Here is a 25265-nt window from a genome sequence, read left to right as displayed (position 1 = left end):
TGGTGTTCTGCTGCTCTCCTGTTGAAAATATTTCCTTTGTTTTTTGAGTGCAGAGAACACTTTACAAACGTTAGGCAGCACTTTGCCCTTGTTCAGCCATTCCTTGTGCTGGAACAGCCGCAGCTGTGTGTGCCACTGGGATCGGGTATGCTTAATTTACAGATTAGAATTGTACCTCGGAACTTCAGATTTCTGGTCAGGGATCCTGCCCTGCTAACACCTGTGCAGTCTTGCATATGAGGAGTGGTTCTGGAGACCTTAGCAAGAACAGTTAAATGTGAGCAATGCTGCTTAATATGTCAATGAAGTGCACGTGGCAAGAAGAATGAAGGGGAGGTGGTATTGGCAGCAGCAGAAGGCATCGGTCCTTCTGCCCTTCCCTCTCCCAGGCAAGGGCTTGCATTAATTTCCCACTAGCTCTGATATACAATAGGGATGAAGCTTCAAGCTGACTAAAGGGCCAAAGGTCCAAGAAAACTACTGCAGTGGGAACTGATGTGGAGTGACAGTAATGAGGTGGCCTGGCAGGTGGGAGGGAAAATGGTGGGGCAGGGAAAGAAACTAACTTCTAGTTAATCAAGTAGTCCCAGGATTTGAAATTAAGTCCTGTTGGCTTAAATTTCCCTTTTATGTGCTTTACAACTGTGAGATGGCCAGAGCAAGGCCTCTGTGCTGCTTCCTATGGCTGAGAACTTGGGTAGCGCACTGCAGTGGCTCCAGCCCTTATGCTCCAGTCTGACTGATGGGGAGTGCTGGTATTGCCCAGAAGGGAGGAAGTGTTCTGGTGTCCCCAGCCTTGTGCTGTGTTGTTTTCCCTTGTGTTTTATCATTCCTGACTCTGAGCTCATCTTTATGTTGTTCTGTGGGTCAGTTTTGCATCAAAGAGAGTGTGAGGAGCACAGAGCAAAAAAGTGTTTTGAAGATTTGTTTTACTTAAAAGAAGGACTGTGAAGTGCTGGCAAGAGTTCTAGCTCCTTGAATGCTGGCAGCAGCAGAGCACCTACAGGCAGAGAGTCAGCAGAGGTTTTCTACCAGTTGCTGTATGAATGCTGTTCAGGAACCCTCCTGAAAGGTAATTAATGGGGTGTGTAAGGAGGCTACAAGGAGCTGAGTGTTTGTCCCAGGCACTGTAAATCCAGCTGCGCTGCGGTATTGCTCAGGCTGGAGGCTCATCAATAGCAAACCCCTCGTGGGGTGCTCTGCCGGCCGTGCTGCTGGAGGGGGCATTGCTGGTGGTTTTCTGCAGCGCTTACTGAAAGGATGAAGCTTCTGTATAGTCTCCCATTGGGCTGTGTTATCAATCACTTACGTTCAGAGGTGTGTAGGTGTTACTCTCTACTCTGAGCCTGAGCTGCCCGTTGACCCCAGTGTGTACGCAGTGCGGTTCTCCTTTTGTCAAAAGTTTGCAAATTGCTGCAAAGGAGAACAAAAAATGTTTGTTGAAATTTGCTTACTTCTGGCATTGCATTCGGCAGACCTGCAAAGCTTACTACACCAAGCACACAATATAGCTTTTTGGAGGAGAACAGAAAACAAAAAATCTGAAATTGATGTGGAGATGTGAAATGTGATAGGAATTCACCGAGGACAGGGGTGGCACCCGACTTGTGGGTGCGGGGCTGCGTGCTGTGGTGTTTGATGCAGTGTCCTGAGGATCCCCAGAAGATCTGTGAGCCTGAAGGGGCAGAGGTCAGAGCAGAAAGGGCACGTGAGTTATCCAGAATATCTCTGTGGCAGAGAGCACATCCGTTTCCTGAGCCCTGGGCTGGGTACCGCAAGGTCAGCGGTCTCCTGTTGTGCAGAGGTGCTGATGGGGTCCCTGGGCGCTGGGAAGGAAGTGTGTGAGCGAAGCATATCGCCCGCTGCCAGCTCTTGGTGACTTGAGTGAGGGCTTAACCTGAGGTTTTGTTTCTAACGGCTTTTGATTGAGAACTTGTAAGCAAGGCCCTGACTCAGGCGTGCCGGTGGCGTGGTGGAGGTTGAACTGTTGTGTGCTGAGGTTCCCGCTGCGTGTTCTGCCTTCCCACCAGTGACAGCAGGGCTCTGCGGAGGGGGAAGCGAGATAAGGCAGGGCGCCGGTGCGGGGTGGTTTGTGGTGCTGCGGCCGCTGCTGTCACGTGGGCCCGTGGGGGTTGGGGCAGCGCGTCAGCAGCGCAGAGGCGAGGGCAGAAGCTGGCAGTGGACTCAAATGCGTTGAGTGCTGCACTGCAGGGCTGCTCCCGATGCCCTCCGTGACGAGAGCAGAGCAGGGAGCCTGCCAAGCTGCAGGTGTCTGGGGGGCCCTTGGACTCCTCCCCACAGAGCCGGGCGCTCAGCCGTGCCGGGCACTCCTCCACCCTGTGGCCTGGCTCCTGGAGGCTGGCTGTGCGCTTTGTGCTGCCGGCTGTGTGCTGTGTTGCCCTCGTCCCTCCTGTCAGTGCCCAACAGTGCAGGGCTGTTTTTGATTTGTTCTCATTTAGTTGCATCCTCGGTGTCTTATCTTGCGGATCAGACCAGGTGAATAGTGAAAAGCCCTCCATGCTTAAGATTTTCCCCAAACTTTAGTCTGCCTTTGAGTTTGTCATCATTATTAGAAGTCAGTTCATATTTCTTGGCTGCTGTTTTATGGCTGTCTCCAGTGAATGTTTTGGTAGAGACATTTCCCTCTCAGTTGAGCATGCGTATGTAATAGCAAAATATAAGATATAAAAAGAACTTAAAACAATTTAGTTACTGGTCCGAAAGCTTCAATGCCAAAGAGCCATGAAGAAAGTTTATTGGAAGTCTAATTGCAGACATAAGAAGTGATGATCTGTCTCCGTGCTTTTATAGTTCCCACCACTGTCATCAGAACACAGCAAGCTGATGGGAGTGTGTGCAGAACTTGGTTCAGTTGATGCTGCGTAATCCTGAGCTCTTGCATTGTGTGGAAAGTAAAATAAAGCGTCAATTCATCTGAAAACGATGGAGACAGGAAAAAAAAAAAAAAAGGGAGGGAAGGCAAGTATCCCTGCTGAAAGCACAACCTTATTTCATCCAGCTTGCAGCTGAAGGAACACGGCTGACAGACTAAGCGTTATATATGGACAAGATCAAAATAAATTTTGCTGTTTCTGAATGTTCTTAGAGGTCTTAGTCAGGTGCAGTCCCTCATCTGCAGAGAGAGTACCTCCCTTTGTTTCCTTGAAATGTTCTGAAGGGCAGCAGCACCTGTTTGTCTTACTGAGAACTGGAGATCGTTGGATCAGGGCAGACAAATGGGTGCTGCCAGGCGCTTCCTGAGGTGGAACAGAGATCAGAGAGCAAGTCCTGAATTGCTCGGCCTGCTTATTGGTGCTGGGTATGCGGGCAGAAATGTGCTCTGGGCTGTAAAGAGGTGGAGAGAGGAAGAGGCAATTAGATGGTTGTGTGCAAGATTCTTTTCTTGCTGCTTGGCAGCCTGAAGCAGTTAAATGCACAGTGTTAGTGTACTAGTTGCTTTTGGTGAACTCGCTGTGCACGCGATGTGGTGCTGCTCTGCAGAAGGAGGGCTTGCACTGATGGTATGATTCAGTGAGTAAATCTGACATGGCATTCCTGAACTGTAACCTGGTGCCTGTTTTGTGAGGAAGCTCTTAGGTTCTCTCTGCTGGAGAAATGCAGGAGATTTTCTGCTGCATGACAGCCAGAGTGGCTGAAGCAGCAGTGTGTAGAGCTCTGCTGGTTTGCGTTGAAGTTAGCAGGCCAGGATGGGTGCAGGTTTAGGTGGTTTGAGGTTTGCTTCATTGAGGCCAGGGTCCATAGGGTCTGTTTTGTGCTCTTCTGCCCCTTGCTCTCATGCTCTTTGTGCTTTTCAGGCACAGAAGTGAAAAAGCTGAAGTCTGCCTCATAACTCCATTGCAGTCAGCTGCTCAATGTTACTTAGGGAATCAGTGGAAGAAGTGAGGTAGGAGCTGGGAGTCCTGTGATGTCCTAACAGGACGTGAGTAGTCCGGGGATGAGGCTGGGCCTTCTGTGAAGATGACTGCTCTATGGATGATTTTTGGCAGCTGCTGCCATTGTCATGTGGTGCTGCCCTCAAGGTTGAGCAGCACCAGTCCCCTGCATGCACAGGACATGCCTCGTGCTTTTGCGGCATCTCTGTAGAGGAGGAAGAAACACTCCAGGGCCCTGCAGCCCCAGCACCTACAGGCCGCAGCCCGCTGCCCTGGGCTGGTGCTCCGGCTGTGGGACCCCGTGGCAGTCAGTGCTGTGGGGACGTCCTCGTGTTGTGGCCCCGGGCAACCCCAGGAGCTCCGCTTCGCACCAGGCCTCAGCCCTCTGTGCTGCCTTCCCGGAGTGCGGTCTCGTTCCGCCCGTCAGCAGTGGGAGACGGGCCTGGCTGATTTCTGCTCCCTGCTGCATAATAAATCTGATACTAAAATTAGTGCTGGTCTCCCTAGGCCATAATTCTTGCTGAGATTATAGAGAATTGTGAGCGCAAAGAGAGATCGTGGCTGCCTCTGTGTTTGTGTGTGAGATTTTTTTTTTTAATAACCTTGAGTGTGCAATTTCCAGTTTTTTTTAGTTAACCTCCCCATCTTTTCCCCCTGCCGAAGCTCTCTTTTGGGAAGTGCTTAGCCTTTCTCTGTGTTTTGGCTATTTAAGCCTCTGTCACTGCAGGCAGATGAGTTCCTTGGGAGCTCTTCTGAAGGTTTTGTAATTGAGTCTTTTACCACAGCGACAGGATATTATTAACCTTCAGTAAAGCAATTTATTTCATACTCCTTTGTGGGGATAAGCCTTTTTTCCCCCAGGAAAATATATATGTGGAAAGGGTTTTGCATACAGGGGTAGCTGGACTTTCACTAGTGATTATGATTTTAAAATAATAATAATTTACATGAAAAATGGGCTGTTCTGTTTGTGTCGGTTCAAAAGAAGCCTTTGGTCCTGAATGCCTCCCACCCCTGCTCTGACACTTGATTGTAGCAAATGTACTCGTGCCTATCGGGGCTTTGGCAGAAGCCTGTGTTGCTTTTAGGACTCCAGATGCTCAGCCTCTGTGAGCTCTGGAGCACTGTGTTCCCATCTTGGAGACAGCTTTAAAAAGGAGCTGCGGTTGGAGGGAGGAAGTCCTTGCAGGGTCTCTGTCTTGGCCTGGCATTCGCTCTGAGTTTGAATGCAGACTTGCCCAGAAGTGATTGCAGATTAGGTAGCTCCTAGGACAGCAATTTCCAGGAGCAGAATGAGGGATGGGCAGCTGGCCTGGCTGAGGAACCTGTGTTGTGTTGCATGATGGTAAAGGCTCTGGGCTGGGACCTGGGGGGAGCTGGGCTTGTCTCTTTGCAGCTGGTAGACTTGCATCTTCAGCTAGAGAATCTTTAAATTTCCAAAATGTTTAAACTACCTCCATCCCCCCCTTTTTACTATGGCTGTTGTAAATGAGCCCCACAATCTTAAAAAAATAAATAAATAAAATACATGTTTTTTAAAGCTTTCTCACTGGAGATTTAATTAAAATATTGTGAAAGGCAGTCATTGGAAATGAGACTCCTTTTGAGTGGAAGGCACCTTGATTTCCCTCAACGGAGCTTTTTGTCACCATAGAGATGAAAAGAGGAGCTCAGAATTGCACTTCCCGGTGCGCTGCTGCCAGGGTGGTAGGTAGCAGCTGGCTGCAGCCGGCGGGCCTGGGGCTGCGGCGCTGCTTTAACTCTTGCAAGGTACAAGCACCGTTTGGGAAAACATGTCTTCAGAGTGTATTGTTCTGTTTCAATTTCCTGTATTTCAGGGCTGGAATTTATCTGGGCTCAGGAAGGGAAAGAATTAAGGCACCTGTCCTTTGGTCTTGGCAAAAACATCGCTGAGCAGCTTTGGGTGCAGCGTGGCCCAGTGTGTCCTCACTGACTGGGTTGGGTTGCAGATAGCTGTGTTGTAGTTGAGGTGCTTGTGCAGAGAGCCTGCAAATAACGGAGCTGAAACCCAACTTGACCTTGTTAGTTTGACCCCATTGGAGTATAAATCAGAACTTCTCTCGCTGCTCTGCTGAGTCCCACTTCAATATCTAAATGACTGATTTTTCTGTGCTTTTATTTTACAGTGAACGGGTTAGGTTTTTCCTTTCCTTCCAGCAACTCCTCTGGAAGTGTAGGGATTAATAAACCAAAAATACATGCTGCGAGTCATAAAACTGCTCTGATACGGTTTCAAAGACAGTCACACAAATGGGAGACTGTTGGAGGGTACATGGCGCTGGGCAGTGTTATGCTTTTAATCATTTAGAAACAAATTTTTTCTTCCTAATTGTATTAAAAGAGAGTGAAGAGCAGGCTCAAGTGGATTCTTGGCACAAGCATCTTAGGCAAATGAAAGTAAAATGTATATTCAAGCTGTCTGCTGTTGTGTATTTTACACCATACCTGTCTTTGTGCCTGATTGCAAATGGACTTAATGGTTTAATTCTGAGCCATTCAAGTGAGACCTGTTGTGTTTTAAACTTCTAGATAGAAAACAAATGTAACCCACATAATGGCATTATTAATGGAGAGTATTACTATGCTGTAATTTGCAAATTAATGGTTTAATTCTGAGATTAAATATAGAGCTGTGTTTTTGTGTAACGCTACATGACAAAATTAGATCAAGTGTTTAAAAACAGAAGGGCCTAATCCTAAACCAATGGGTGTCTTCCCAGGACTTCACTGAGCTCCTGTTCTGCTCTGCAGTGAGGATGCCAATGTGCAACGTGAGCAAAATTTCTTAAGTGCCCCAGTGGGAAGGGGCTGTTAACATCCAGCTACCTGGGAGACCAACATATTCAGAGCAGAATAATTCCCGTGTTTCTGTGATGGTGACCAAGGCCGCCAAACTGACGGCCAGGTTCAGCCTGTACCTGGCAGGCTGGTTGCAGCAATGCTGTTGCACATCTATTGAGTCTTTGCAAAATTATATCTGAATTTTCAGCTGAGATGGTATCCGGGAGCTGAGCTCTGATGCGATTTGCCCTTGTGCTTTCCTTGACTGCTGCTAATAAGAAGTGCTGGCCTAAATCAGTATCTTGGAGAATCATTGATTCGCTAATTGCAGATAATCTAGTGTCTGCTCATGCTGAGACCACTCTCGTTTCCTGCCATTCCACCAGGGTTTGGACAGTGTCTTCCAGCAGTTGATGTGGCCAGCAAAGTAGATTTTGAGCTCTCCCACCGTTAATTTTCACAGGTGATGAAGTTAGTGTCCAGGCTCGGTAAACAAGGAGCTGTTACATCGCTGACCTCTCCCATGAGCGTGATGCTGGCTTTGCACGTGGCCCTGTGCTCTGGGGTTGTGCTGGGCACGTGTGGTCCTTGCTTCTTGTTTGGTTGAGTTAAGATGTGCTCTGAGAGATTTTCACGTGCTGTAGGTTCTGCAGAATGCATTTAAAATGAAGCAGGAGCTGCTTGAAACATCTGTGTCCTGTGGCTGGAGGAGAGGAGCTGCTGCTGTGCACTGCCTTCTGCCTGTTCTGTTCTATCCATGTGGTATTGCATGCGGGTGCTCTGCTTGGTGCTCTGTGCCTGAACCCAGTGTGCATCCAGCCCTGCTTCACTTCCTGTCGGGGCTGGAGGATGTGGGAAGAGGGACCAGAGGTGCTGGGGGCTGCCATGTTCCTCTAAGGCCTTGTGTAGGGCAGCACTTGATCCCAGACCAGGAGAAAAGAACTTTCTGAGCAGTGGGCCGTTAGCTGGCGGACATGCTTTCCTTCTGTAGGTTCTGGGCTTCTGAGTCACAGGGAGCAGGTCAAATCCCATAAGCTCCTTTGCTTTGCAGGTGTAGGAGCTAAGCATTCTGCCTTGACTGAGGAGTTCTGCAAGAATAGTGAGGGTTTTTCACAGGATCTGTCTGGATGGGAACTGGGGCCATGCATGGGGCAGCGTGTGCCACAGAGGCGTGGGCTGGCTCCTGCTGTGCTGACTGGAGAGATTTTGCAGGTGGAACGCAGTGCTCCAGTGGCAGGAACAGATCCAGCTCCAGCCCTGTGCCCGCGCTTTGCTTGCTGGCTGTATGCTGTGCACTGCTGAATCCTGCGTGGAGGAGGGGAGGAGTGCTGTGCGGCTGTGTGCAGAGGCCTGGGAGCACATGGGGCTGTGCAGCCCTGAGCAGTGCCCAGCACGCAGCGGAGCCGGGCAGCAGATGATCACAGGCAGCTTAGCTTACATAATCCTGTTGGGGTCAGTGTCAGGACTCCCTCCTCTCCATCCAGCACTGGCTTCCAATCTGGCTCGTCGCACTCCTGAATGTCCTTTTAATTTTTCTCTTTATTAATAGTGCTGGTGCTGCAGTGTGTTCTGCCTGGCTGTGTGCGGTGTGTGTGCCTCTGCACTCATTCCTCTGCTCCCCACCACTGTGACTCTGTTCCTCAGCAGCCCCCGTCTTCTCACGTGTGTTTGCTTTGCTAGTTCCAGAGGTGGTTTTGAAAAAAGTGTTGTGGAGAGGAGGGCAGAGCTGCTGGGCTGTGAGATGAGCTGCTGCTGTCATTCCCAGTGCAGCGAAGTGGGGACATGGGGCCCACTGGGGAAGGGCTGGGAGGGGCTATAGCTCCATCTGATGAGCCCTTTTCTTGTCCTGCTCAGTCCTATCAGATGGGCAGTGTTGCTTGAAATTCAGCTTGCTCATTTCTGGAAGGGCTGCTTTGTTTCTGCACTGAGTTTTTTATTTTTGTAAATGTGGGTCCGTATATTAATGTGGATTTTGCCAATCCTTCATAAGTAGTAAATATTAGCACTCCTGTAGATTCACAGCAGCAACACTTGTGAATGCTGAAAGGCTGCTGTGCCACATCCCTCACCCTGGCACCACTGCAGGGCGTTTTGCAGTTGTCCTCTGCTCCTGCTGGGTTGGCACAAATTTACTGCATGTCTCCCGATGGCGCTTCTCTGAAAGTTCCAGCACTGGGTTACGTCACTGTCAGCTGTTACTGTTATTTAAAACAATAAAATAATAAAACTGTATGCATACATACATACATGTGGGGTGGGAGGAGGAACTGAGGTGTGATTCCAGATTAAAGTATTGGAATCACAGAAGCTGCAAGAAATGTGTTAGGAGTAGACTTGTGACTGAGCAGCAACCTCGGGCACTGGAAGTACTCGTGCATTTGCTGAGATAACTTCTCTTAATGAGCTGTTGCGTAATGCTCTCGTGTCAGTTAATGCAGTTGAAAAGTATTGCAGGGAAAATATTTAATACGTTGTGAACATCAGTGCAATGTAGCAGCTGTTTAAAAAAAATAAGAGTAGAACTAGGAAGAGCAGGGAGCAGCACACGGACTGCTTCCTGCAGGCACGCAGCACGGGGCTGAACCTACAGGTAGAGGATTCAGCACTCTTGGTGGTTTCTCATCTCCTGTGATCTTGATTTATTTTTGCTGCTTTAAATGATGGCTTAAGTAGGAAGGGGGAACAGGAGCAAGGTGAGAGAACAAAAGCAGGGGTGGGAGGGCATGACAGATACGTTTAATCATGTTTTTTTGCAAACATAAGCAAGGATTGCCTTTGCCACCTTTTGCAGTTGTGGCTAGTGCATGCTGATTCCTTACTGAACCCTGTGATTGTGAGTAAATTATGAACTGATAATGCCATCATGATCTTGACTGTGGGCCAAATTGTGCAAAATCCAGTAGCGCATCTGTGTGTCTAAAGAAAGAAGTCAGAAAGGGCTGGTAGTGCTGCCAGCTGCTGCTGTTTGCTGAAGTGGTGGGTGGTGGTCCGTGATCCCTAGGTGAGTAAGTCTCTAAATTGTATTCAGAGATGATATGTGGCATAGCTGGAGTACTGCAGCATCATTTCTTTGCATAAGGTGAAAGAACAAAAATCCAGGGCTGTATTGTTTGTTTATTTTTAATTTATGTGCTTCGTGTTTTGAGCTATGTCCTTTTGCCAGTAGACGTTTGCAAATAGAAGTCAAGACCCAGATGCATGGGAAACATAAATTTTGCTTTATGTATAAATATATGTATGCATACGCGCACATAGCAGATGCCAGAATTGCTGACGTATTTGTGTTTGTTCAAGTGTATAGGATATGTGATTGACACTGCTGAAACAGGGAGAGGGGACAGCACGGTGAGTTATTGCCTTTGGTCCCTAACCTGCTATTTCTTGCTGTATCCTGAAAGAGCCTTCGTGCTAATGATGCTGAGCAATAAATAACGCAGGGAAGATTAATAGCTGCCTATGGTTGCAAATTATAGTTGATTTATTGCTCATAATATATACAGGTGCAGCTAATTTAATTAAACACAAGACCTCTTTAGTGCTGTAAAGACATCCCTCTCTCTAGAAGCGAAACAGCAGCATGATACTGTAATAAGGCCTTAAGTGAAATAAGCAGCATTACAAGCAAAGCTCTGCTTGGTCTGATCAGTCTCCTGCATAGCGGGGGAGGGAGTATTTTTCCATAACCATTAATGCCACTTTAAGTCAACTTATGCCGTAACAAAGTCCAATTCAATATCCTGATGCAAGTTATCCCATCTCTGCCTCATCATCCAGCAGCAGCTTTCTGTAACGCAGCACTCACAGCTCGTTACTTTCTTGGCTCAGTTACCAGCCCTGTGCAGGAGGGTTGGGAGTGGGCTTTCACCTGGGGATGTGAGCAAACAGCAAGCACTGGGTCGCTGTTCCCCAGGGTGTCTCTGATTGCTTGTGGGTTGTCTTCTGCTTATCCCTCACCTGAGCATGAGAAAGGGCATTGTGTGAAAAGAGCCTCTAAGAGCCCATACATAGGGCTGTGTTAGTGATGTCCTGGTCAGCTCATTGGTCTTTTCTAATCCTCTTTTGCTCCTTTCAAACTAAACTAAGAAAGTTTAAAACAAAAACAACAGCAGCAAAAAAAGAAACCTTGAAGTGGGCGTCTGCGTGTGTGCATAACATGACAGCTTTGGCCCGGCTGTGTGCTGCTGCTCTGCTCCCTGCTGCTGTGGGCACATGCACAGGGCTGGGTGCCTGCCCTGCACCGTGACCTTTCCCAGCTCATCACGTGCGGCCGATGCTCTGCGATGCTTTGCCACCATCACTTGATTATTTGCGAAAGAGGAAAAAGGCTCAAGTAGCTGATTGATTAATTTTTCTCAGAGTTTTTCTTTTCTCCATCGCCTTCATTTGAAACATGTAATCAGCAAAGGAAAAAGTATTAGGAATAGATGGCGCGTGTATAGGAATGCTTAATTTCATCTAATTCAGGCGTCGGGCACACGCATCCCATGCACACCTCCTGCGGGCTGGGGCTCTGTGTACGGGCAGGTCCTCCAGAGCCTGTCTGTCCTGCAGCAGAGCACTGGTGCCCTTTGTGGTCCTGTGCTGGGCAGAGGCCTGAGAGCTGTTCCTCATAGCTGTCCGGTGAGCTCACTTCACTGCTGCTGCACTGGCCGTCAGATCTCGGTGTTGGCGGATGGTGAGAGCCGGTAGTGGTGGGGCTGCGTGAAAGCAGCTGCTGTGTGGTGCTGTGTGTCCGTGCAGAGTTTCCTGCGTGTTGGTTACTTGGTTTTTTTTGTTCTCTTTTTTGCTGTGTTTCTTCCCATTGTAATTCTTTCTCCTCATGTTTGCTGAATGAAGGACTCCGTGCCTCAGTTTCTTAGCCGTTCAATGCATAGCGTAACAATTGATCTCTGTTCTCAAGGATTCTGTTGTGAAGTGCTTTTGAGAAATCCAGGCTGAAATGTCACGTTTGATAAGGCTGCTTGAGAGCTCCCGTGAAAACTACTTCTAATCCAGATAATGTTTGGTGATAAAACTTGGCAAAATCTATTGCTTCCCCCATCTTTTACTGTTCTCTGTGTTCACTTTGTGTGTCAGGGACTGGGAATCTGGAGACAAGTCGGAGTGTTTTTTACTTTTTGAAACCTGTACAACATCTGTGGTTGAGGGGAAGATGGGAAATGGTCTGAAAATCTCTGAGAGTAGAAGTAATGCTTTATTGTACTTGAATTTCCCATAGAAAATGCAACTTTGTTTTCTACCTGGGTCCCGTATTTCCCTCCCGTGCTGTGCTGCTTCTCCCAGTGCTGTCGCTCCGGTTACGTTCCCTCAGATGGTGCTTCAGGAAATGTTGTCCTCTTGGAGCACGTCTGGTGACTCAGGTGCACATCTCCAGAGCATCTGGTGAGCATAATTGTTGTTGTTAATCTGCCCTGTGCCAGTCTGCCTTTGGAGTGTCAGTGGGAGCACGGGGTGCTGCGTGCCACACTGCGGCAGTGTGACTTTGGAGGAGGTGGAGCAAATGTGGTCCTCAGTCCATCGGTGCCTGTGGTGCGGTCAGAGCTGGTGCTGGATGGGCCTTGCAGGTTTGCATTTAGAGCGTGAGGGTGTGTGAAAGAGCTGAAATGAAAGTGTGAAGGGAAATTCATCCATGTGGATGAAGTACTGTCAGAGTTGTTTTCAGTGCACACTCTATGGCCAGTGTGGGCTGCAGCAGGGAGTACTGGTGCCTGTTGTCCCATTGGAAGCTGCGTGAGGTTTGCCGGACCTGCTGGGCTTCTCCAGAAGCTGCTGTCCTCCTGTCCCCACGTGTCTGCTGGCTGCAGCACATTGTGGATAGCAGCCCCTGCTCAGCCCCGCGTGGTTTTCATGGCTCTGGCAAAGGAGTTAACGCCAAAGGAACTCGAGTGCTGCCTGCCTTCAGATGGCGTTAGCCAGAGTGAGCATGTCCTATTTACGTAATGCTTCTATTTTCGATGCTGTGGGCGAGTGTGTTGTAAGTTAATACTGTGCTTTAGAGTTCAGAATTAGAGATTCTTTGGAACCAGATACAACTTGGCATTATCTCCAGAGCTTTGTGCATTTTCATTTTTAACACAGTTGAATGAAACCTCCCACAGTTACTTTCATTCTTCCCCCTGTAGTTCGTGTCAGGGTTCCGCTTCCCGGCGTGCTGACTGCCACGTGGGCAGTGTGCTGCTTCTAAAGGTGGTTTTCGTCCTCAGGCTGATATCCCAGGCAGGGCCTGCTCTGAGAGGAAGGCTTCACACACTCTCTTCCTTCCCTCTGTAGTGCCGCCATTCCCATCCCAGCGCATCACTGCCGGCTTTTCCTTCGGTGTTGCTCATCACTCTCACCTCGCTGCTTAATGCCTTTCTGCCTTGTTTCTGACATGGTGATTTTCTCATCGCTTCGTAACAGCCATTTGTTGCCTTTGGCTTCAGAGTAAATTGGGGAAATGAACAGTGTGGGATTGAGAGCATCTATTTTATTTTTAAAAAGTCCAACAAGAAATAGGTATTTTTCATTTCTATTTAAAAACTCCTTTTTTGTCAGTCCTTTTGTTTTGAGCAAAGGGCTTATTCTACTTCTAACAATTTTATCCCATGTGTGTTGTTGTAATTTACATAAATGAATTTAAATACAGTTATGAGCTGTGGGAAGAAGTTATTGTCTCTGTGCAATGGATGCAGGGCTTTATGCTGTGCTCCTTCTTGCACTCAGTTAGTGTTTGTTCCCTTGTCTCTGTTCTGATGTTGTGATCTTTACGTAGGTGCTTCTCAAGCACCAAACACAAACCAGCTCCGGTTTCACTGGGGTGTGTTGGTGCGGAAGTTGAGCACTCGAGCTGTTCCAGTGAAGTCAATCCCAACCATGTGCTCTAACTTCTGTTGCTTTGATGGATTGTGACCTCCATCACAGAAATTTTCTGGTGTGCTTTTCTGTCATCTTTCCAAAGCCATAAGTGACAGAAGCCGGTTCAGCCCCTGCCAGGATTGCTGTGGGCCCCAGCTGCCCTGCTCACGGCCTGAAACCCAAGCAGTGTTCCTGTGATGTGGCAGGGCCTTACCTGGAGCTGCTGGGGGTGTGCTGACCTGTGTCGGGGCCAGACCTCAAGCCCTGGAATGACCGCACCCTGCATGTTAGGGGGAGCTGATGGCAAAGCCTAAGCTGAATTACAGCTGTGGGCATGAGGCTTTGCCCCATCCCCCAGTTCTCCTCCCACCCTTTCCAAATCTGCTTCCTCTCTGAGGGGAAACCAGCCTGCTAAATGACTGTTTACAAATTCTGCAAGTTCTTTTTCATGATGCTGTGATGATGAAGCTCTGGTAATAGAGCATACGGTGAAGTTTTTTGCTGAAGTTCTGGATTTGGGCAGGTTGGCCACATGCACTGTAATGAGCGAGAACCTTTCCAAACATGTCCGGAGAGGAAAGCTAACGAAGCGCAGCGAGGCCGCTTGCTGACGTGCCAAATACCAGCCTCTGGTAAGTGCTCTTGAGGGGGCAGTTAGGGGGAGAGCAATTGGACTTGGGGCTGGTGATTATTCCGTTGCAGTGGTTGAATTTCTTTCAACTGTAGTGGTGTTTTGAGTTCTGGGGACAATTACCAGCTCTTTTAGATGTCTTTTTATTTCCAGAGCTTAAAAATGGTCATTTGGGGCAGATCCACTTGAATAGCGCAGCTTGCTTTCAAGGCTACTTGAAGTCCTGACTTTATCAAGACCCAAGTTGTGGTGTTACTTGACCCAGACTGGGGGTCTGTTCCTCCGAGGTTGGGGATTGGGCTGTGGCTGTGTGCATTCATAAGCACTGGAGTGTAAAGGAAAGGTGTGAGCATGTTTTCTATGCATAGAGGAATTATTATTCTTAATTTATAATCTGCACTAGTTTCCATCTGATTATTTAAAGCAGACTTCCTTGGAGAGCTGTTCAGTTAATCTAAATCTATGTCAGGGTTTTGTCTGGGGAAGGGGTGGCTTTTTTGCTGGGCCAGGTGGGTGAAGCCAGTCTGTGTCAGGAGGTGGGCAAGGGGCTCACTGGCTGTCCCAGTGCATGGGTGGCACAGGTCTGTCACTGCTCCCAGATTGCCCCACCTGACTGCAGGGCTGTGGAGGGGCTGTCCCCGGGGCTGAGCCATCAGCACAGACAGGGAGGCTGAGTCTGTGACAGTTCTCATCCCGTGGCCCATGATGTGGGTGTGTGTAGCTGCCAAAAGTAGTGGTGGGGATCTTTAGCGTTGGAGTGCTTGGGCACCTGCCAGCTGGAGTCTTTTCCCATTTCCATTGAGATCAGTATACTTAGCATAAATGCTTCCTCTTAAAAACTAAAGCAGGGAAAGTGGGGGGACTGTGACCATCCTCATGGACACCAGTGTGGTGGGACAGCAGGACAGCGGCCAGCTCTGCGGATGGCGATGTTGGGGCTCTGCCTTCGCACTTGCTCTGGGCTTTGTGTTTTTGAAGGGTGTGTGACAGAGATGTGTAATGAATAGCGCTCTGTTCTTCACAACCTGAATTTTCACTGCAGGATCCCCAGGGAAGCATTACTGGCTCTACTCAGTGAGGAAGAAGCATTATGCAAAGCCACGGTTTGAACTTTTTCAGCTGATTTGGAAGGGTAGGGGACAAGAGAGAGCAAGAGTGCAGTTGAAAAAGGGGAAAAAACCTATGCAAATAGTCCATGTATTTTTGTTGTTCTTGTTTCTCTGTTTAAAAAGGGAGTTCCTTATTGTAGCTCTAAGTACAGTGAATGTTTCAGTGAGGTTTGTTCTACTTGTGTTAGCTCAGCTCTGCAGTGACCTGGGTGAGAGCTCTGCGCTGTGGGCTCGCTCTTCCTGCAGTGCACGGAGCGCTGGCTGCTGTGCTTTCCTGCTTATGGGATGCTTGGAGCTTTCTGGCGAGGGGGTGAATACCTCTTATTATTATGAAAATAAAGCCACCGTGTGGTTTTGCCATGGCAACGTGCTCACCTGGAGGTGGATTCAAGCCTCTCTGAAGTCACCTGCAGGATCTGGTGAATGAGGCTGTGGGAGCGGTCCTGCCAGGGAGCAGGTGTGGTGCCTGGCTGAAGGCAGGGAGGTGCTGAGCGGGCCTTGTGGTGTGCTGCTGGCACATCGCTGTCTGGTCAGGAGGTTGGCGGGCTGTGTGGCAGCAGCCCTCAGTGAGGTACCCCTGTGGGTGTTGCAGCGGCCTGCAGGAGCAGCCAGGCCTGAGTGCGGCCTTGTGCCAGGCTGGGCAGCACGGCAGGGGTTGGAGTGCCCGGGGTCCTGCCTTGTGCTTCTGCGGTCCTCAGAGCCTGAGAGAAGGACTGTTGGGAGTTGGGAGCTTTGTGCCACACAGCTGTGGTTCTGCCGGCTTCACCCACAGCTGCGGCCCAGCAGAAAGGTGTTTGGGGAACCCTTGTTTTCTCAGCTCTGTAACCGTGTTACAGGAGGAAGGTGCTCTGAAGTTCAGGAGTATCAGTGGAGCCAAAGAGCCCTCGCTGCCTGAGGAGGAGTGCTGTGGCTGAGTGCAAACAAACCGCCTCCTCTCCTCCCCCTCATGTTCAATTTTATGTTCTGTGACAACACTTGCTAGAAATCCAACACAAGCAGTCAAAGCTGAAATGTGCTAATCTGTGGAAAAAAGCAGGAAGGTTTTTTTTTTTTTTGCAGCAATGGATTGTATGGGAACTGTTGAGTCATGGCCTGAACCACTGATTGAGCACCTGGAGAAATGACCAGGTCAGCCCTGGGAGCACAGGTGAAGGCAGTTCAGCTGTGTGATAGGAAGGGGTGGAGCCTGGCTGCACCTCTCTTAGACCTCATTTAAGGGCTGACTGCCACGGGGGAAGGATCTCTTTATGGAGGTACCTCCATGGTGGAGCTTTCCCTTGTGAGCCTGGAATCTTCTGATGCAGGTAAGCAATCTTCTTCCCTTTGCAGCACCTTGCTATCATGCCGATCCTTTATCATTACACCTCTGGTGAAATGCCTTTTCCCATCATACTGATCTGTCCAGTTGCTACATGGCTCAATGTGCATCATGTAGGTGCAGAAAGTAAAACTGTTGTTGTGTGTTTTTTGAAGCAGTGGGTTTTGGTCAGGGTTTGAAAGCCAGAAGTGAAGGGCAGATGTTGGTGTGCTAAGGGAGTGTGCTGTAGCCCTCTGCCCGTTCTCTGCTCTTGAAGAACTGCAGGAATGACTGGTGTGCTCCCCAGCATCTGATGGTTGGCTCCTCTTCTCTCGTGTTCCTTTTCACACTTCCACTGGGTCAGAAATCATTGAGCTCCTGTGTACAGGATGCAGTGTGATGTCAGCTGTGGAAGTGAATGCTGTGTGCATTTAAATCCGTGAATCAGTGGTAGATCCTACATGTACCAGTTGGGCTGGGAATCTGGAAGGGAGCTTTATCTCATGTCCTGTGCTGCAATGCTGGCATGGAGCTGCTGTTACAGGCCGCTGGGGGAGGAACACATACAGATGCGAAAAATGGTCTCTGGTTCCAAAAACCCAGGTGGAAATAGGCTGGTGTCCCCAGCGGAGATTGCTTTGCTGTCCTGCTTGCCAGCTGAGAGGACGGCTGAGTCCTGAAGCTAACGCAGAAATCTTGTTTTGCAGACTATTTTGTCTTTGGTGCCTTTGAGGATTCCAGCTGGTGTTTCTAGCTGGCCTCACCCATCCCCTGGGAAGAAACATGAGGTCATTGAGGTCCCATTGGTGAGGGCACTGAGTAGGATAGAAGGCAGTGCTTATTTTAAGTCTCAATTGACCAAAGTGGGTTTTTAAACAATAGAAAATATTTTTTATTCAGCTGCCAGCTATCCTCAGTTGTTGAGATTCAAGATTTTTCAGATAGTATGTATGCAAGTTGCTGTCTAAGAGGAAAAAAATGGAAAAGGAAATACGTTTGTGCAATTGGATGTTTTTGGTAAGCATTTTTAAGTTCTTGGGAAAACTTGGCTGTATTATTTGTGTGAGGTAATACAGTAATATTGATGTGGTTTCGGCTGTGCTGAAATTTTCTGATAGTGAAAGAAATGCTGCCATGTCTGTCCATCTCGTCTGCTCCCTGAGCTTTCTGCAGCTGGGAGTCTTGCCATCTGTGCGTGGTGCTGTAGGGCCCTCGTCTTCTTGTGTCCTCCATGGGTGCTGGCGTGATGTGGGGAGAACAGTGACGGTGAAAGTGATCTTATATGCCTCTTGGTTTGTGTGCAACGCAAATTCCACTTGTGCAAGGAAAATACTGTAGGCAATGTAATGCATAATGCAGGGGAAAGGCTGGGGATTCTAAAATGGACTGCAGTGAAGAGCCAGTGGTTCCACATACATAGGAAGGTTGGGGTGGAGGAGTGCTAAGTAGTTTGATTCCCTTTATGTTTGTTCATCTGAGGTCACCTGCTGATGTCATTCAGGCTTAGTGAAGCCTTACTGATCCAGGAGTGGAAGCTAAAGAAGGGGAGAGATGGGGATGTTTGCAATTAGCTACTTATGTGATAAACATATATATCATCGTGACTGATCTATCTATCATAATACAATTTCCATCACTTTGATATATTTGGGTGATGGTGAGGGGGGAGGAAGCTTTCTTCCCCTGAAAAATGAATCTGAAACACATATTAACGTTCTCTGTCCTTGCAGTCTCCTCCCCAGCAGAGTATAAACTTTGTGGAGCCCGTTTTTAATGCCATCACTGTCGTGCCTTTGCATCTTTGCAGCAAGCTCATGAGCTCACGAGAGGCAAGGCCTACCCTGGCACTGAGATTTGCTGTTTTGAGTGTGTGATGATAAGCACAGAACTCCTCTTCTACTTGCTCTTCTTTATGGCTTTTTCCTTGTTTAAGAGTGGTTGCTTGAATTTCTTCTGTACTATATTCCTGGTTTGATGGGAGATCTGAGTAGTTGCCAGAATACAAGCATCAATGTCTTCTGGGCTTTGGAGCCCTTATTTAAGGAGCCAGGAAAGAGTCTGCAGCGGGGGAGTGCTGTTGAAGCTCTCGATGGCATGAGCCTTAGGATCCTGCCTGATGCCAGAAGGATGCTCCTGGGGCACAGTGTGTCGCCCAAAAGAGAAGTTTGCTTCTTGGATCAGGAGAGGAATATTGTTAAACATGCAGCAGCATAAAGGTCGTCTTTTAATGAAATTTGAAGGGGAAGTTCTTACTGAAGGGAATCTCTTGAGCTCCTTTTAATGAACTGTGCAGAGCAACTTTGATGCATCCCTTAAACAGGATAGTGAGTGAAAATGCAGGAGACTGGTGGCAGGGCCATGGGAAACTCCTTTTTAAGCCATAGTGCAGTTGTCTCTGGTGCGATATGCTCTCCTCGCTGCAGCATTGCACAGCACTGCTCCAGGGAACAGATCGTGTGCTGCCAGCGAGTTGTTTATGGCACGTGTTTATTAGTGAAGTGAGGTTCGAGTCTAAGCAGCGTAAAATGGAAGAGATTGAAGCCAATCGTCCTACCTAGCCAATAGAGCTAGCATTTTCTATCATGAAAAATGGGGTGATGTCCCTCTTTTGCTGTGGTGGTCTTCCCTTCCCCAGATAGGGCCTTTGATTGTTGCTGTGCTTTGGAGCAGAGAGCCTCTGTGGCAGTGGGCTGCTGCCATCAGAACTGATCGATAGTGTTTTTTTTAAACATTTCTTGTTTCAGAGATTAAATATTGTACTAGCCGTTATGATTTGAGGTCACTTTAACCTCCTACCTCTGGGCTGAGACAGCTCATCTGCCTCTCATTTTTCAGGCTTTGTTACATAAGTATTTGAAGTCATACGTAGAATAATAAAAGCTTGGAGCTTTCTTATGGCAGCAGTTAAAAGGGGAGGGAGAAGTGTAAGAGCCACGGGCTGTGTGGCAGTGAATACTCCCTCGACTTCTGATCAGAATTCAAAGTAGGTTCACACCATTTGCCTTCCATCTTACTTCACCGTGTTAGTGGTTAACCTCAGCAGAATGCTTCCCAAAGAAAATTAGGTTTGAATTGTATCAGGCAAATTAAAAATACATAAATAAAAGTTAAACCCAGAAGGGGAATCCCTTCTGAACAGGGCACTTGTAGGGAAAGGAGGAGAGGTCTTGCGTAAAGAAGTAAAGAGTAGATGTTTCTTCCCATAGCCAACTGAGTCTGGCAAGCAGTGAGCCTGAAAGAGTATGATGTTGGTCCTCCTCCTGTCCATCTTGGGATGATGTTAGCCAGAAGGGATAAGTAAAGGGCATTCGCTCTGGTGCCACTCAAGTGCAAGGTTAAGATGAAAGCTGCCAGCCTGTTTGGGATCCCTGGCACTTGAAATGACAGAAGCCTGAGTTTTGCTTCTTCAGTTAAATAATCTGCCTGCCTGATGTTCCTCCCCCCTACTATTTTTCTTTGTTTCTGGTTGTTTGGTTTATCGTGAAAGCAGCCGTTGTTTTGCTCCAGAGATGATTCTGTAGATCTGATCATGCTGCAGCAGATAAGTCTATTCACTTTGGAAAGAAGCTGGAATCCTTTAGGGGAAAAGCAGCTGCGTGAACGGTTAGTTTTTTCTCTGTGCATGTGCGTATTTCCATATGCTTTTCTAGCAAGTGCTTACGTGATGATTCCATGCTTGAAGGGACATTGTACAGAGGAGGTTGGTGTTGGGAATTGCTTTTGGTGATAGGAAACAGCAGAAGAGGTGATTTGCTGTGTTGATTCTCTTTCCCTAAAGGAACATTGTGGAGTATTGCAGGAAGAGATTAGGCACTTAGTTGTGCTCTCCTAATCTGAATAGTTCTCTGAAAGTCTAATTTTAACGTGTGTGCTCCTGCACCAAATTTGTTGTTCTCCACTGGCAGTCAGTTTTGAAAGTGTCTGTAATGCGTATGCAGGATGGTGAGGGGGAGTCATCTTAACCTCTGCCAAGAGGAAAACACAACAGTTGGGAGAGGCACAACATAGCAATAAATATTTTATTGACATGTTCCAAACATATTGGTTGTAAATGTACACAGTATCTGAGATTCGTTAGGTTTCCTTGTGAATTGTTCCTGTGAAGCCTGGCTCGCTAATTGGCTGCAGGGCGATGAGCGTTGGTGGTGCTGTGCCAGCACCGGGGGCTGGGACTGTGACTCTGGAGGCATCTCATGTTGCCCAGCCCCTCGGGGAGACCTGAAGGCAGAATTGTGCTGCTGCGATTCGCGAGTCAGGGTGTTTATCCGCAGAGCAAAGAGTGGGAAAAATTTGATTAAATCTGCAATTTGGTGTGAGTATTGCAGGTAAATGGAATCTTACAGAAATGTGTCCTCCTGACTTTTATCAGCATGCTTGTAATTTGAAGGTTTTCCATTAGATGTGCAATAAAAGTTGTGTTCTGAAGATGTGCCCTACTTCCTGTGCTTGCTTTCCAGTTGATGATCACTAAAAAGAAAAAATACATCCAATTTTGGGTGTATAGTGTGAGACCAGAAGGTTATACAACATTTATTTTGATGCCTTTCTTCTAAAGCTCCTTTGCTGGAGTATTTTGTGGCTTCCATGATGTTTATTCTAATTGGATTTCTGGGGCTCAGGACTCTGCTCCCTTCCAGGTGGGCTCTGTCAGTCTTTGGGGTGCACAGCCCACCGGCCACCAGCTTGGGCTCATAGCCTCAAGAGAGCACATTGTAAAGAGCTGAGGCTTTGGTGGGGCTTTCAGGAGATGCTTCCAGGCTGGAGCACCTGTTCAGCTTAAAATTAAGATGCTGATTTGTTAAATGTAAATTTTCTCATGCGTACTGAATTGTCACAGGAGGTAGACAGAAAATCTGTATAAACGTGTTGCTTATCCTTCATTTAGTAGCACGTCATGCATTACAGGTACCCAGAGATCATCACGTTGCACTAAACTGTTCTGGAGAAGTGCTCTGTGGACTTCCCTGTCCTGTTTCCCTTGCCCTGCTGAGCTGTGCTCCAGCACCACACTGCAAGCGCCACAATATGTCTTGCTGCCTCCTTGTTGCCTGAAGCGAAGCTGAGCTGTGTGAGCAACAGCAATGGGAGAGAACAGAAAACACTGTGCTGGGGGCTGTTCTGCCAGTGAGTGCTGATGACAGGAATATTGTCAGAGCCCTGTGCTGTCCTCTTTTTTTTCCATTACCTTGCATGAGATAGGCTGTTGGATTAGATGTTAGTGATTACAGTCTCCAGCTCTGCCTTTTGGAAAGACCTTCTGGGTTATCAGAGAAGAACAAAACAAACTTGCCAATTGCCATAGGAAATGTTTGAAGAAGTGGGAAATGCAAGGCACCTATTGCTCTTCTTTATCTACAACCTTGATCAGAAGCACTGTACATCATACAGCGCCTTCCTGTACTGTGCCCACCTGGGATGTCAGTCTGCAGTTAGAGCTGTGGCTCACCAAAGAAAATCACTTAAATTCTGTCTGGGAGGATAAAGGGAAAGGCCAAACAGCTGATTTTGTCATCTCCTAGCAAGCAAAACTCTTTCAAATGTTAGCTGTGGAAATGTGCCTTTGTTGTGGAGGGAAGTGTGGTCCTCCCAGCACTGTGTCTAATCTTCACATGAGCTGAGCCCAGGAAGTCATGGACTTTCTCCTCCTGCATCTGCTTTTCCCTTCCCTTGGCTCACCTGGCTGGAGCCCGGCCCTATGGTATGTGTGGATGTGATGGGACTTGAAAAAAGAGTTGCTAGATGAGCTGAGCAATGCTTTTTTTTTTCCATTTTGCCATTTTAATCTTGGTTAAACCTCTTAGTCAGAGGGTGATTTCCATTTCATCTTGAGTTACATTGGGCTTCCATGGCTTATTTCAAGCTAGAGCTTGCCTCCTTAAACTTCTGATGTAAGCCCTATTACTGCATTACCCCAGTGGCTGCAAGGAGCCACTCTGACTCCTGGGCATATAAATACTTTGTTCTGTGCCTTTGTTTGTCAGACGTTTGGGTTTGGTATGAGCACGAACAGAAAAGTTTATTCTTGTTTCAGGGGAAAGGCAACAAATGTTTATCTGAATGATCAAAGTAGAATTTATGGGGAAACACAATGGAAACTATTCCTGGCTGTTTAGAAGCTGATGTACAGCAGTAAGCCAGGAGCAGAAGTGAGCATACTTGCTTTTCCTGGGCCCAAACTGCAGTGTTTCCATTGAGCAAATGCTTTTTCTTTGTGTATGTCTAAGACTGACTATGGGTTTGTGAAGAGCAACAATGAGTTGTGAAAAGCAGCAGTCCTACTCCTTCTGAAATACTTCTTCAATGAAGCCACAGAGGGTGAGGCTTTTATTCTAAAATGATGTGGTATTGCTCCTTTGTGCTTTCCTTCCTCTTTACCTGACACACGGTTTATACCACCTCTGGCATGAAGAAACTGTTTCCCTGCTCTTCCTGAGCTGGGTTGTGGCTGCTCTGCTGTGTCCTGAGTTAATGAGCCCACTCCTGGGTTTGGGGTGTTCCCACTGTCTCTCCTCCAAAGCTTGCTCTTGCTCAGGTGAGGACAGCATGCCCAGCCCACTGCCCACACTGCTGTCACTGCAGCGGCTGCTGATCCTGTTAGGTTTGCTCTGACGAGGTGTGATGGGCTCAGGGCTGCTGCAGGCAGCAGGGGCTCAGGTGTGTGTGTTGCATTGCTTTACCAGATGTATTTTGCATTTTAGTCTTCCAGTGACATGAAGATGCAGTAAGTCTGCTGGTGCTGCAAACCCCATTCTTTCAAATAGATGAATTGTGTGCTGTGTTTTCTCCCACTCCGTGTGCTAAGAGAACTGTAGGAACGCAGTAGGAAGCTGTAAGCAGAATGTGTACAGCCCCAGGAGCAGCAGGGCTGTGTAACCCTTCCTGAGCCAGGTGCTCAGAATGACTTGGAGTCATAGAAAGGCTTGGGTTGGAAGGGACCTCAGAGATCATCTAGTTTGAACATGTTGTTTGGGACATTACTTGTGCAGGACCTGGTGACCAAGTTCCTTGGTGGTGGCACTCTGGTCTCTCCCTCAGAGGACAGAGGTGCTGCTGGCTCCTTAATCGATCTTGCCTATTCTTGAGGAAAGCAAAGCCTTTCTTAGGCTCATTTGGTAACGAAGACAGTGAAGTCTTTCTGCTGATTGTTTTACAGCAAGAATACATTAACGCTGGAGCTTTCTTCTGTCTTTGTGCTTGCATGCTTCTGGGGCCAGAGGTGTCAGACCCTGTGCCACCCTATGTTCCTCTATTTTCTTGCAGACTTTTGCTGCCTAGTCTCAATTTTGTTTCACCAGCTGATACTGGGTGCACCTCTGCTTGTCCTAGACTGGAGTAGTTAGGGTTCCTTGCTGTTCCCTTCCATGCAGCGGCTGTCTGTGGGCTTCATTCTTCAGATGGAAATTGTTGTAGTTAACTTCATGCCAGCCCAGACTGTGCCGTATTTCAAGGACTGTATGTTGGAAAACTAAGAAAGTTGCAGAGTTTGAAGACTCCTTTTGCTTTCTTCGAATGTTTAGTGATAGACCTGCATGGCTTCTGAGATCCTGCAGAGCAGTGTTCCTGTTGTGGAGCTCGTATAGGCTATTCCTAGAAAGAGAATGCTTGCAAGATGCTACGTGCATGACTTGTTTATGGCGTGGGGAGGGTACCTGCTGGTGTCTTATGTGTAATGCTTTCATTGTCTCCTGCTGACCCCGATGTGTGCCAATGGGTAGCATCGTTTCTAGCACTGCCCACGGGCACAGTGCTGTGCAGCAGTCCGGGTGCGCCCGCAGAGTCAAGGCTTAGCCACAGCTTTTCCAAATCCATGGCTGCACCTCTTCCCTCCCACACTTAGCATTTGGAACAGCAGCATCCAATTATGGCCATGAGACACTGCAAGAGCCTCACAGAAGGGTCATTATTTTGTCACCTAGGTGACAGTTTGTTACCCTGCCAGTTGTCTGCTGCAGTAAGCCTCTTCATGTACAGCTGACACGGACACTTGTGACAAAGTGGGTAGCTGCATCCTTAGTCTTTGTATCTCTGAAAAAATCAGTTTTCAACTGTTGGCTCTGTGATGAGGCTGCACTGAATTGGTGAATTCAGCTGTTGTCGCATGCTTTGCCTCTTTCTGATGCAGGTGACACAAAGGGTTGTCCTGATTTAGGAGTGCTGTTAGAAATGTGACTGCTCAGAAGCACCAGGAGACGTGCAGGTGCTGTTCCTGTTTGCTGATAGGTGCACAGAGCGTGGTGCTGGGACTTGTGCCAGGCTGCCAGCAGCCATCGTGGCGCGGCCTTTGAGGCTGGCGTCAGGCTGCTGCGTGTAAATTAACACATGTTAACCATGCCTTCTTCTGAGAGGGTTTTCAAGGCTATCCGCTATGAATTTATACTGCAAGGCAGGAATGCTAAAACTGAATGGTTTCTCTATGGAGATGTCAGGTGTAGCTTCAATGTTTTAAGTCATCTTTTATGTTTGATTTTTACAGTGCACTTCAATAAGTAATGGTGTTATCAATCAGCTCAAAGACATGGAAACATGCAGGTGCCAGTGCTGGGTCCCTCCTGCAATGCCTGTCCTCGTGCTCTCAGTGGGACGGCTCTGACCACAGGAGGCCTCTGGGAACTGAGGAAACTTGCTGCCCAACTTGTGCTGGTGGTCTGCCCTCTACCTCCTCTTGAGGAATTGTTTGTTAACAAAGGTACTCTCAGTGT

The 25265-nt window shown here is 48.0% G+C and overlaps 1 protein-coding gene across 13 annotated transcripts in view; it reads left to right on the top strand.

Moving 5' to 3' along the window:
• MSI2 (musashi RNA binding protein 2) overlaps positions 1 to 25265 on the top strand; it is a 188021-nt gene that overhangs the window by 10924 nt on the left and 151832 nt on the right. The window contains exon 1 of one of the 13 annotated variants that reach the window (XM_040650550.1): positions 16507 to 16573. The exons of the other annotated variants lie outside the window; for them this stretch is intronic. Within the exon in view, the coding sequence (XP_040506484.1) occupies positions 16568 to 16573 (6 nt within the window). The 5' untranslated portion in view covers positions 16507 to 16567. Of the gene's footprint in view, positions 1 to 16506; positions 16574 to 25265 lie in introns of those variants that run through there. 13 annotated transcript variants of the gene reach the window in all.

Source organism: Gallus gallus, chromosome 19 (genome assembly GCF_016699485.2).
Source record: "Gallus gallus isolate bGalGal1 chromosome 19, bGalGal1.mat.broiler.GRCg7b, whole genome shotgun sequence".
NCBI classification, from domain to species: domain Eukaryota; kingdom Metazoa; phylum Chordata; class Aves; order Galliformes; family Phasianidae; genus Gallus; species Gallus gallus.
This window is presented reverse-complemented; position numbering and strand designations above follow the sequence as displayed.